Source organism: Dermatophagoides farinae, chromosome 10, assembly GCF_024713945.1.
Source record: "Dermatophagoides farinae isolate YC_2012a chromosome 10, ASM2471394v1, whole genome shotgun sequence".
Taxonomy (NCBI): Eukaryota; Metazoa; Arthropoda; class Arachnida; order Sarcoptiformes; family Pyroglyphidae; genus Dermatophagoides; species Dermatophagoides farinae.
Genome location: NC_134686.1, coordinates 2,548,224 through 2,561,326, shown reverse-complemented (window position 1 = coordinate 2,561,326; position 13,103 = coordinate 2,548,224). Strand labels below are relative to the sequence as shown.

Genomic DNA, 13,103 nt, shown 5'->3' with positions numbered 1-13,103 from the left:
TTCCGCATCCAATTGATTTTTTTTATTTACCCTAAAATAGAGACGAAATAAGACGCAACTTGGATATAAGACGCAGATGTTTTTTTTATCTCTCTTAAAGAAACGTATTATGTATGAGGATATTTTTCAACCTTTTATTGTATAAGATGCCTCCTTATGGTCGTGATTTTATGGTAATAATAGATTTGATTGGATTCAATTTGAATCTCAAAATGAAATGAATCGATTGTTGTTGTTGTCAATCACAAGTAATCAAATGGAATTTATCTATCATTTTACATCGCATATTATTATTATTATTGTTTTATTTCAACTACATATACATGTGGTCATTTGTATACCAAAATGACCACATTGTTTGTCCAGCGATAATCAAATCAAAAACGATAATAATAATAATGTCGTCAGAAAGTGGTCAATAGTCCAACGATTGAATAATATTGAAATGACGATTGAACTTTTTTTTTTTTTTTTTGTTTCTGGAAAAACAACATGACAACATTCTACATTTGTAATTGCACACACACACATTGATCATTTCATTTCATATTGGCCGATATCAATCAATTGGCTTCAAGATGAAAAAAAATGAAGTAAGACAAAAAAAAAATTTTTTTATTATCTTTTTTTTCCATATATTCATAATCATAGTTTTGCCATTCTTTTTTTTTGCAGATAACGTCATCATCATCATCATATATTTGGCACATAGTAATCATAGATAGATTGATCTGCGTAATAATGAAATATATCGATATCGATATATATATTGAAATGGTAATCTTTGATAATCAATTTTGTTACTATTAATGGAATCAATCAATATACAAGTTATGGTGAGTTTTTTTTGAAATATATAAAAATGAAATGAAAAGAATTACTATTCCTGATATGATGATGATCATCATCATAATTGATCCAGTTTTTTTTTTCTTTTTTTTCCTTTCACGAATTGATCTTTTCTTTTCTTTTTTTTTTTTTTTTTTTTTTTTGTTCGACAATGCCATGATGATGATGATGATCGGATCAATCGAAACAGCAAACAGCTGATAATGTTTATCAAATCAACCAAATTATCATCAACCTGAATGAAAATAAATCTCCAATGTAATTCGGCTGCAACATCATCATGTTTGTGTACGATAAATGTTAAGCCCATTATCATTATATAATCGGGTTGATTGATCGATAGATTTTCGATCGTTTATAGTGAGACTTAATCGTGAAATAATAAAATTGAGATTTAAGAAGGGAGAAGTTCAAGCATATCATTAATTATCATCACCATCACCGTCATCATCATTATTGTTATTGGATTTCGGATTTTTTTTTTTGCAAGATTATTTGAAGATTTAAAAAAAAAATCATTGACCGGATCGATTCTTATTGTTTTGTCGTCAATCGTATTCAAATGAAAAGATTTTTTCTTTCAGTTTTCACTCTAATAATGATGATGATGATGATGATCTTGTTTTCATTCAATCAACATTCAATTTTACCACTGACCGATATACAACTTTTCAATTTTTGTTTTCGAAAAAAAAAAATGTTCATCATGACGATACACCCATGTGTGGATTTTATTTTACAAATTTGAAAATGAAATGCATATTATCCAAGGTGTAAGTAGTCGTTTGGTTATTCGATGATTTAATGATTCATGTATTTATTTTTCCCTTATGATTAGTAGCAATAGTAAAAAAATACCTATTGTCATTCATTCATGTGTCTGGAAAATTTTTCCCCTTCAACTAATCTATTTTAATTTGTGTTGCAGAACCAAAAAAAAAAAAAAAATTGGATCACGACCATTTCCATGAATTTCATATTGATATCATAATAATAACTGAACGGTTGTCACAATGAATTTCAATGCAAAAGAAAAAAAATTTCGAAAATTAAATTAATTGAAACAAACGAAACAAAACAAAAAACGCCACCACCCGACAACAACATCATCAATGATAATTGCATTTTTTTTTTTTTTTTGTTTCACTTTTCATAAAACGATCACCTAAAACCTGACATAATAATTGGTATTATTTAACAAAATGAAAAATGATTTTCAACAACAACAACAAAAAAATTGTTGTTTATTCGGAAGAAAATGAAATTGTCCACTAACCTGAAAAATAACTTTCCCGACTGTTGAACACATAATAATGAGCAATGCATTTGGACAGCGTTTTTTTTTTTTTTTTGGTTGGAAATTTAAAACGACTTTTTTTTACCGACGAAATCAGACCAAATTTTTGGCATAAACGTGATTTGAAAACATGACAACCACTGACAACTACCGCCATTGGGTCCGAATTCAATGAACCATTTTTTTGGTCAGTCATTCATTTATTCAACCAAGTGAAACGAAAATATTATCTTTTCTCATCGTTATTATCGTTGCTGCAGACACAATGTTTCTTGGAGGAAAATTTTTTCAAATTCGAAATCTCTATACTTTGAATCTAAATTCATAGATGGCGCCTTTTTATCGGAAAAATTTCGAATCATTTTTGCCGATTAATTCACGTTGAAAATGAATTTTTTTTTTCATTTTCATGATACGACAACTGAACATTTTTTTCCCATACAAATCGATCAACATTATGTGGCAAGAATGACATGTTTTTGTTTAAACTTGTCAATCAACTAAATGCCAATTGTGAGCATATTATAGACAAGTGAACAAACACAATACTGAGGTAGCCAGGTAGGTAGGTTCTGTATATGTAAGGTATTACACAGACACCTGTTTGTATCATCATAATGATCATTGTATCATATATCAACCTTGTAAACTATCGAATACAACAACAACAACAATAACAACATTCCTCATTTCATTAATAACAATGGTCAGCTGAGAATGAAAGAAATCATGAAAACAAAAATGGGCTGTGGCTTGGTGATTACCTTCGTATTTTTTTTTCTTCGTTGTATTTTGTTGCCAGGTAAATAATAGTGTACAGGAATGAATATATACTGATTATGTTTAACTTTATATATTTCATTGAATGAAAGTGTTATGAGTAGTGAAGCTTAGCCTTTAAATTTTGTTTTTTTTTATAGCCATTGATTGTTGAACAAATCAGTAGCCATTCCATTCATTCATAATTTTCTTTTTTTTCCAAATCCTTTTTTATTGATTGATTGTTTGTTTGTTTGTTTGAATGTGTATTTATATGCCTGTGCGTCTACCAAAAAAAAAAAAAAAAAAAAAATGATTATTTTTGTTTCACCCATAGGTATTATATCAAATGAATGAACATTTGTTTAATTAGTGTATCGGTAACACTACTTTATCAAATGTGAATTTTATCTACAATTCTCATCATCATTACGATTAACAAATGCACACGTTTTGTATTTGTGGCACGTTTTCAAACATTTAAAAACCAACTGGCGTTTGTGTACAAACCAACCAAAACATTTTGGATTCATCTCGTTTTGAGTCTATGTGTCATCCATATATCACAATATATAACAACCCGAATGTACGAATAGACGAGTCTTGTTTTTTTATTTTATTTTTGGCCACTACCAATCGGGTCCAACTTTCCGAAACTATAGAATTCAATCTGCTGAATCATTCATATGGAATGCTACGACGTCGTTCCCGTCATTGTTATTGTTGTTATTCCTTCTATACTTCAATTAGTTATTATCGGGTATGATTCATTCGATTCAAACAAACAAAAAAAAACTCCCGAATCCGGGTGAGTAGCATTATTGAAACAAGCCCATTTCTATTGTGTATAAGTGTGTGTGTGTGTGATCATTTTTTTTCAATAACAATTGAAACTGGAAAAACAACATTCAAATATGAATGGCTAATGATGATGGATTCATCCATATATGATGCTCACAGATTGTCATTCATTTAAATTTATATATGTGTTTCATTCAAAAGAGATAAAGACAACCAACGATATTTCAATATTGTCATATATTCGACTCACTGCTCATCATTATCGTCATTGATGATAAAGCAATAATAATAATAAAAATTCAACCGAACAAATTTAGTGAAATTAATGATATGTGATAGTGATGTGTGATGACAACAATTCAGAAGGAATGAAGCAATCATTACAATTGTTGATGGATATGATATATATATACACATGAAATGAAAATGAAATGAAAAAATAACAATCTATCTCTAGCATGAACAACCGCACTTAATGTCACCATCATCATCCAATTTTTTTGTTGTTGTTGTTGTTGATGATATTGATTCAAAATACTCGAATAATAATCTTCCTTAATTTGATAATAGTCAAAACACATCCTATAATCAACGAAAACACTATGGTGAAAATATCAAACTTAAACGTTCAACATTGATCCATTTGAATACTCGACACAATTATTGATTGTGATTTTTATGTAAACAAACAATTTCAGTGCTTTGAAATTCATCTAGTCTTTGGCAACGGCAACAACGAAGAATTCTCAAAAAAAAAAAATTTGATTGGTAACGATTTTCTTTATTAGATCTCTATTATCATTTACCATATTTGATGCTCAATCATTTTATTCTTTTCTCTTTTTTTTCATTTTATCTTTTTATGGAAATCCAGCATTTTTATATTATGCTTCGCAAGTATTATCCATTATATCGTTTTTTCCTTGCCCATTGCTTTCTATGTTTCACATTCTTTTTTTTCCATTTTCCATAGTTTTTACAATGAAAACAATATGTATAGATTATAATGATGATGATAATGCCAAAATATCAATTAGTTGTATTGGATACCGGTGATTAACGGTTAGAGCTTTCAGGATATAAAAATAAATATAAACATAGTGAACCAAAATGCAAATTTTCTCTAATCTTTGACAAACACATGTACAAAAAAAACCACATCATCATCATCATCATCATCGTAATAGGAAATTCGACAATATCGATAAATATCGATTGGATAGATCTTTATTGATTCATTTAAAAGTACAAGTATAGCTGTTGAAATTATTTTTTAATTTAATTTATAATTGATTAATGTTGAAAGACAATAATTGGCAAAATAGAAAAATCTATATCCCACCATTTACACGCACACATCATGTGTTGTTGTCAATCAAACAACAACAACAACAACATCGAAATAATGATGATCTATCTTTATAGAATGATGACAAGAATTTCTATTTGTTCGATGATGATCAACAACAAATAAAACTACAACAAAAGAAAAGTTCATCATCATCATTGGTGTCAATCACGAGTTTTTTTTTTGTTAAATCGATCATAACAGTGATTCTAATCAAAATGTCCCCATTGATCTTTTGCTCTTCGTATCGATCGGTTCGATATTTATTGTTTTCGCCATTCATTCAGTGTATAGAAATTTTTCTACGAAATGAATCAAAATGATTCAATCAATGATCAACATCATCAGCAATCAGATCCAGCATTGAATGATGATAATCAAATTAAAATAAATTTAAATTATAATTTTGTGTCCTATGAAGATCCGAATCATTTGAATGAATTATTTGGCCATAATAAAGGTGATGATGATGATAGCAAATCATTGGATGAGATTACATTCCGTTATGAACATCATCGTAGTGAAACATTTGCTCATTTTGTTCAATTTCCTTCTTCCGATTCAAAAGAAGATTCGTTAAATTATTCATCATCATCAGTATATGATGAATCGGATGATGATCATCATCGAAAATTTCGACGACAAATATATGAAGAAGATTTTCGAGTAAAAATCATTCCTGATGTATCGCCAACAACAATCGTAGATGATAAACAAGAAGAAGAAGTTCAACAATCTAAATCACGGAAATTATTCCCTAGGCAATTGTCCAAATGTTTAAGTTCAACAACAAATGATTTGCATTCATTATTTAAAAAACTTTCCTGTTTAAAACGTATCTCATCTGTTGTCGATTTAACTCATCATAAAACAACTGAAACTTTATTGAAAAAGAAACCTCGTCGTCTTACCTATCAGAATGGAAAAACATTGACCAAATCTGATATAATACATTGTCAACAATTTGATCAAATCAAAGAATCAAATGATGCTAAACAACAACAATCGTCGGAAAATTTAGAAAAATCATCATCATCATCATTAATAGTTCCTAAATTACACATCGAGGTATCTTGGTCTATCTCTTCTGATTGAATATTTCATAGATTAAATAGACTCCATTCATTCATCATACAAAATTTGACATTATATATAACTATTTACACACCATTTTAAATGGATTAATCGTTCTTCATCGTTTTGAGCATGAACATTTTGATTCATTCGCATGGCCTTTGTCCTAATTAGCGGATTTTTGTTCAAGTATCTAGCACAAAACTTTCGATTGACTGTGGAACAAAAATCACTAAAGTATTTCCACTACTGTAACCAAAAAAAATCCATTGACAACCATCCTATAAACTTGTACATTATGCCCGTGCTCGTTATATGATTAATTCTTGCTTCCGCTATTTTTTTTCCTTCATCTTTTTATATATATTAACCCTTTTTAAAAATTGCTTTCGTCATTAATTTTGTTTTTGTTTTTCAAATTACTTTTTCACAGGAGATTGCCATAAATGGTGACATTCAAATAGAACAAACCGACCCAGTGCAAGAGACAAGTAGTACTCATTTCGATAGTCAACAAACCTCGACAAAAATTTTCGATCCAGATCATAAACTTGATGATCATCAAACATTTATCATATATTCGTCTTCAGAACCTGCAAATGATTTGAACAACATTAATACTCATCATCCTGAACAATATACAATTTCACAATCAATTTCATTGTCAAATTTTCATCCTGTTCCGAAATCAAAACAATCATCAGAATCAGTTGATTGTGTTGAACATTCTTCACCATCAAATTATCGTTCAATTTGCTTACCTTCAAATCATATACATCTTCCGCCCGCTCAATCGCCAGCTACAATTATTAATTCTGAATCAGAATATTTCTCACATTCAACGGATAAGAATAAAAAGTCAAAAATGATTGCAAATCAACAGAACAATCATTTTGAATCACAAAATTCTCAACAAAATCAGCCTTCATATGTGAATATTAGTCGTGTAAATCATGGTTATGTTCCATATAATCGATATACATCCGAATATCGACGTGACGATTCTCTACTACGTAGTCCAGTCGAGGATCGTTTCACAAGTCTTCCAGTGGGATCTTCAAAAGGATTTCTCCACAAAAAAGTTGAAAGTCTTTATGGAGAATCATTCGCTGATGATTGGAACAAAAGTCGTGTTAAAAAAGGTCAATCGATTGAAAAAAGCATCCATCCTAATACTACCGAAACATCTCCGACCAATCAAATCAAGACAACATTGGCAAGCAGTAAATTGTTTCAAAAAATAAATTCCGTCGATAATTCTGGTAAATTGAATGATTAATTAAATTAATGTCTAAACTTTTAAAATTTTATTTATTTTATTTCATAGAATCATCAGAAGACAATAAATCGAATAACAACTCTTTCGATAAAGACTGGTGGCTAAGGGAACATCAACCGCATTCACATAAAAATCATGATGGCCAAGCATTTATGGAAAAAATCCAGGAACAACAAGCCCGAATACAGAACAAGATACAACAAGGTGAGAAATGGCTAGCGAATACCAAAGACATTCCCGAAGAATGTATAGGAAAGATTCGATCAGCCATTGGCAAAGCAAATCTTTTATTGGATAAAAAATTTCAACAATTTCAAAAACTATGCGAAGATAGTATTGTAAGCATACTGAACCGTCTATTTTCATTATCTAATGATTTATTATTAATTGTTTACTATTCTACTGATTACTGGTTGTATAGAATCAAGCCGATGGCGAACAATTCAAGATTCAAAGTGATGATCTTCAAGGATTTTGGGACATGGTCATGATACAAGTTCATGATGTGAATCAATCATTTGATGAATTGATTCAATTTAAACAGAATCATTGGAAACCATCACCACAATTGGATCAAATAGATTCCAATTCTAAAACTGTAATTTCAAATGAGTTGGCCAAGTTGGCCAAATTCCTTAATTTAATAATGTCATGATTTATGTTTTCCTTTTTTTTGTTCTTTGGGTTTCTTACCATTCACGATTCGATGTCTATCTATTTGTGATCATAATTGATTGATGGATTCCTTATCTGTTTTTTTGCGTCTAATTTCTTTTTCACACAGATGAGCCCTAAAATCGGATCACGACAACCATCAAGCAATATGACCACCATACATAACAATACATCATCACCAAGAAAATATGATAATAATAATAAAATAACTGCCAACATAAATAGTCCACGCGATGAAGAACGACAACGTCGTTTAATGGAGATAAAACGACGCGGTAAAATGACAATGAAACAAGATTCAGATGAAATTCGGATATTTGCTCCATCCAAATAACATTCTCGACACACATACAAACAAACCGTATGAATTTTCCTTCCGTCAAAATTCCTTCATCGATTTATATTATATTTAGATTAATTTACCAATGGCATATATTTTTTAGCTGCTCATATTTTATGAGAGTGCCTCACAAAATTTTCGCACTCGAGATTTAGATTTTTTTAACCAGATAAAAAATGACATTGTTCATGATTGATTAAAAAATATGGTTACCTCACCAGAGATGATATTTATTATCATTGATCGGAATTTGAGATTGACAATTAAAAATTTCACATCTTTTACATTTTGGCTTGATTTGGCTATCTGACTGTTTCACGGAAACGAAGTATAGCCGGTACCGATGTACAAGGTAGGAAACCTTTTTCAGTGATAACAGCTGATACCAATTCTCGTGGAATTAGATCATAAAAAAGATCTAGAAAATTGAGATTTGCAGCAATGTTTGGATCATCATTATAAAGATTTGCATTCTTTGATGAGAAATCAAAAAAACTTTTCATTGAATCAGCACCTAAATCCAAAAGAAAAAAAAATTGCCAACAATTACAATGTGATTGCTGTGTCTTTCGCTCACCTAGTTCGTTTTGTATGAAACAATCGGTATATGCTTGATCCGAATATTTATATGTTTCGCAGCAAACAATTACTGGAACATTATATGCTTGTGCAACCAAAGCTATTTGTGATGAACCAACTGTTGACATGACATAACCATTACATAGTACTGAATGAGCTTCTAATATCACTTTGTCCACCTGAAACATTCAATTATATATTGAAATTAATGATCATTCAAAATCAATCAATTGTACATACCTTTTTCATTACGTATAATATAGCATTGATCAAAACATAGGTGGTAGGAATATGATGTTTAGTTAAAAATTCAACCATTTTTCGGCCTTCAAATCGAGGACTAGTATCGACAACAATAACATTGAATTGAACATTTTGATCAATAGCATTCAAAAATATTTGCTGCATTATCGTTGAACAGCCTAATGTCAGGATGGTTTGTGTTTCTTTCGAATTAATTGGAAAAATTTTCAATGCATGTACAGCCGATATTGCATCACGCGAACACATTATTTCGTCATGAATAAATGTATGGATGGCATCACAAACTTTTGAACGAAAATTCGAATCATCCAGACCGGAAGATATTCGTGAAAAGATCATTTTCAAATGCATGATGGCATTGATCATACTGATTGATAATGGACGACATTTGTGTATAAATAATTCACAATCTTCAAAAAGAATTTTCTGCAATTCTCTTTTGATATCTTTAATGGGCTGATATTGTTTGATCACTTCTTGGAAGGCTACCAACATGGCTACGCAACGGGCAGTCGGATCTTCGATCAAATCTTTGTTGATCTGATAACCAATCTTGATGACGATTGGTGGCACTGAATCTGTAGGAATTTTATTCAAATCAGAAATTCTTCGTGGAAGATGTGAAAAAATTTTGATCGGAAGCTCTTTGTTAGATAAAATGGATTCTTGTTTGGCAAGGCTAGGAATCGTTCTATTTTTGTGCTCATCGATAGTCATTTTATCAGGCGATTTCAATTTCATTCGTACATTCGTATCCACCGGTTTAGAATTTTTTGATTCACCAATAGCAGGTTTTAATTTCTGAGCTTCAATCTGTTGTTTTGTTTGTGACGATTGTTGACCTGCACCGGTTACAGATTTTGCAGCACGTTGTGATTCTTGTAAAGCTCGACGTTCAGCTTTTAATTCTGCTTTTGTTTTGGTTGTTTTATCATTTTCGGTTTTTTTCTTCAATTCAAGTTCTTTCTTGAATTTTGCTTCCTAATCGAAAAACAAATGAAATATGAAATTTTTCGGAAAAAAAACTTACAAATTCAGCCTTTCGTTGAGCTTTCAGCAAAGCTTTTTGTGCTTTTTCTTCATCTGTCATCAGATTTTGTTGTTGTGGCATTTTTACTTTCTTGTTTTCCATAATTTTAAACTTTGGTTAAGTTTTCTTTGATAGTCATACATTTGATTTGATCAGAGACACAATATTGTGCACAATGTGTTCGATATGAGCGTGGTAAATTTCTCGTTCATGTTTTAAGCACCGGGAAATTTTCCCAGAAATAAATTTTTTTTTGTTCAAAATCAATGAAAATGATGAAAATAATTTTCTGATTTATTTAACAAATGAATAAATAAAGAATATGAGAATGAAAAATACAAATAAATTAAACAAATGATCCGATTTAGATCAGTGATTCTCAACCACTGTGCCGCGGCACTTTTGTGTGCCGCCAAATTTTAAATTGACCATTGATGCCGTGATACAGTGTGCCGCCAAATTTTGAAATCGTTAAAATTGTGCCGCGACAAAAAAAAGGTTGAGAATCACTGATTTAGATAAATAACAAATATTTATAAAAAAAGATTAATTTATGGATCTCGAACTTCGCTTGCCTCTTGGATGACATCGGCAATCACTTCATCAACAGTTTTCATTTCTAATGTTTCTTTCAATGATTCATCTTCGATGACAACAGTGAATAAAAGTTTAACATTTTCTCTGAGACGATCATAAAAATTATAATCTTCAGCTTTAACTGGTTCATGATTACATTGTTTAATCAATGATTCTAACAATAAATCCACAGGTTTATTTGGCCATCCATATCCTTGCAATAGTTCATGATTAACAACATAGGCTAATAGTTCACGAATAGCTTGACAAAGTTTATCATCGCTGATTTTTCGTTGCACAAGACGATATTCCATTTTGTTTATCAATTGTGAATTCTCTTTGTTTAGATTAGTATATTGTCTTTTATCGACAAAACAATGTTGAATGAGCAAATCATCGGCTTCATCACGATGAGCTTTACGAATGTGTCGCTTTAGGCAATCTTTACGAATGAATGCATGGCTACATTTTTTACATGATATCGGCTCTTCTTTACGATGTGTCAACATATGAACATTCAATGAAGCTTTAATGGCAAAACTTTATGACAAAAATTGTAATAATGAGTATATAATGGAATAAATAAATAAAATATAATTCGATTAGTTAGATTATTGAATTGAAAATCAAATTGAATTATATACCTTTTAGTACAATAAACACAATGATGATTTTTCAGTCCAGTATGTAGAAATAGATGGCGACTTAAATCTTCTTTTCGTGTGAATGCTTTTTTACATGATGGACAAATAAATGGTTTCACTTTTTCATGTAGATATTTTTTATGCAAAGTTAATCGTGATTTACGATTAAATTGTTTGTCACATTGATCACATTTGAAACCATTCTGGCCAGTATGAAAGAATAGATGTGCTTTAAGATTACTTGCTTGTATGAATTCTTTACCACAAAATTCACATTTATGTGGTCTAATGCCTGTATGTATTTTTGAATGACGACTCAACGTTCCTTGTAATGCAAATCTATAACCACAAACATTACATTCGTATGGTTTTTCTCCCGTATGAACACGATTATGTTTTTGTAATGCACCATTATTGTTGAATGATTTTTCACAATGTGAACATTTAAACGGTTTTTCACCAGTATGAATTCGTTCATGAATGATCACATGGCTTGGTGTGTTAAAATATTTACCACAAACTTTACAGTCAAATTTTTTCTGTTTCGATGTTGTTTTGTCTACATGTTCCGAATGTTTTTTTCGTATATGTTGCTGTAAATTATCGTGACGAGTAAATTTTCGGTCACAAAAAGAACAATTGAATTTTTTGGCTGATCGACCATTCATCGATGTGAAACAAACATCACGAATATGTCGTTCAAGATGAGATTTTCGTAAAAATTCTTTCAAACATTTTGGACATTGAATAACATTATGTTCGGATTTTAAATGTTTACATAATTGTTCAATTTTTTCAAAAATCGACGAACATTTCGAACATTGATTTGTTATGCCATTAGCATGAATGGTGTGGTCGTTTGTGTTTTCAATACCATCATTCAAATCATAGATATTGTTGAGATCATCAGTTGGTTGAACATTTTTAGTGACATTTTTTGAGTTCTATGAATTATAATTTGAGAACCATCCACATGTTAGCCAAAAAAAAAATATTTCTTGCCAAAAATAAAATGAATAAAACTTACATTCAAAGTTTTACGGCCATTATTATGTCCGATATGATTGTTATCAAAGTTTCTCGCTGTTGATGATCTAGTTTGTGGAGCCATTTTAGTGATTTATTCATTCGAATGATTGTCAAATCAACAAATAAAAAAATATCATACAAATTTTAAATTTCAATTTTTAAAAAAAAATATATAATAAAAATGTGTGATTATGCGCGCTTTTTTTTTATCTGGATCGATCGATGAACCAGTAAATTGCATCATCACACGGACGACATTTGCTCGAAACACACAAAATAAATATAATCATCAGTCGAGCAAAACGATCAAATGTTAACAAATGTATACAAAAGTTTATTCTTGTAGCTGTAGTCTGTGTGTATGGTATCCACACAAAAATCATTTACTTTTTGAAACGAGCAAATTGAAAAAAATTAGACGACAGTTGAAATATTAAGCTCTACTTTGGATAACTGGCGCAATAATAACACACACACACAATCTGCGCGAGTGAATCACTCTTCGCCAAATAAAATATGTACAACCAAAAAGTGGTACACAAAAAAAAACCAAACAAAA

General features: G+C 30.3%; 2 protein-coding genes across 3 annotated transcripts; one reads left to right on the top strand and one right to left on the bottom strand.

Moving 5' to 3' along the window:
- The first annotated feature begins 4,729 nt into the window (after nt 1-4,729).
- On the top strand, nt 4,730-8,641 carry LOC124491212 (uncharacterized). Of its 2 annotated transcripts, none has more exons than XM_075734428.1 (5): nt 4,730-6,122; nt 6,562-7,390; nt 7,465-7,745; nt 7,829-8,005; nt 8,192-8,641. In XM_075734428.1, exons 1-5 carry the CDS (start codon nt 5,364-5,366, stop codon nt 8,414-8,416), a joined length of 2,271 nt encoding a protein of 756 aa, XP_075590543.1. In that variant the 5' UTR covers nt 4,730-5,363; the 3' UTR covers nt 8,417-8,641. The 2 variants fall into 2 exon arrangements, with proteins under 2 accessions (XP_075590543.1, XP_046909800.2); XM_047053844.2 differs by having other exon boundaries at nt 4,738-6,122; nt 7,456-7,745.
- Nucleotides 8,615-13,095, bottom strand: LOC124490625 (uncharacterized). Its single transcript, XM_047053156.2, has 6 exons — nt 12,543-13,095; nt 11,516-12,459; nt 10,862-11,411; nt 9,242-10,246; nt 9,000-9,180; nt 8,615-8,936 (listed from the first exon to the last, which is right to left on the bottom strand). The coding sequence occupies exons 1-6, from the start codon at nt 12,624-12,626 to the stop codon at nt 8,725-8,727; spliced, it is 2,976 nt and encodes a 991-aa protein (XP_046909112.2). The 5' UTR covers nt 12,627-13,095; the 3' UTR covers nt 8,615-8,724.
- Between the last annotated feature and the right edge of the window lie 8 nt (nt 13,096-13,103).

Bases quoted from the DNA above. Each gene is read 5' to 3' on its own strand.
- LOC124491212 (XM_047053844.2), top strand. From the start codon at position 5,364: ATGAATCAAAATGATTCAATCAATGATCAACATCATCAGCAATCAGAT. The intron at 6,123-6,561 runs GTATCTTGGTCT...ACTTTTTCACAG, and splicing joins TTCCTAAATTACACATCGAG to GAGATTGCCATAAATGGTGA. The intron at 7,746-7,828 runs GTAAGCATACTG...CTGGTTGTATAG, and splicing joins AACTATGCGAAGATAGTATT to AATCAAGCCGATGGCGAACA.
- LOC124490625 (XM_047053156.2), bottom strand. From the start codon at position 12,626: ATGGCTCCACAAACTAGATCATCAACAGCGAGAAACTTTGATAACAAT. The intron at 11,412-11,515 runs GTATATAATTCA...TTTGTCATAAAG, and splicing joins TGTGTTTATTGTACTAAAAG to TTTTGCCATTAAAGCTTCAT. The intron at 8,937-8,999 runs GTGAGCGAAAGA...TTTTGGATTTAG, and splicing joins TTTCATACAAAACGAACTAG to GTGCTGATTCAATGAAAAGT.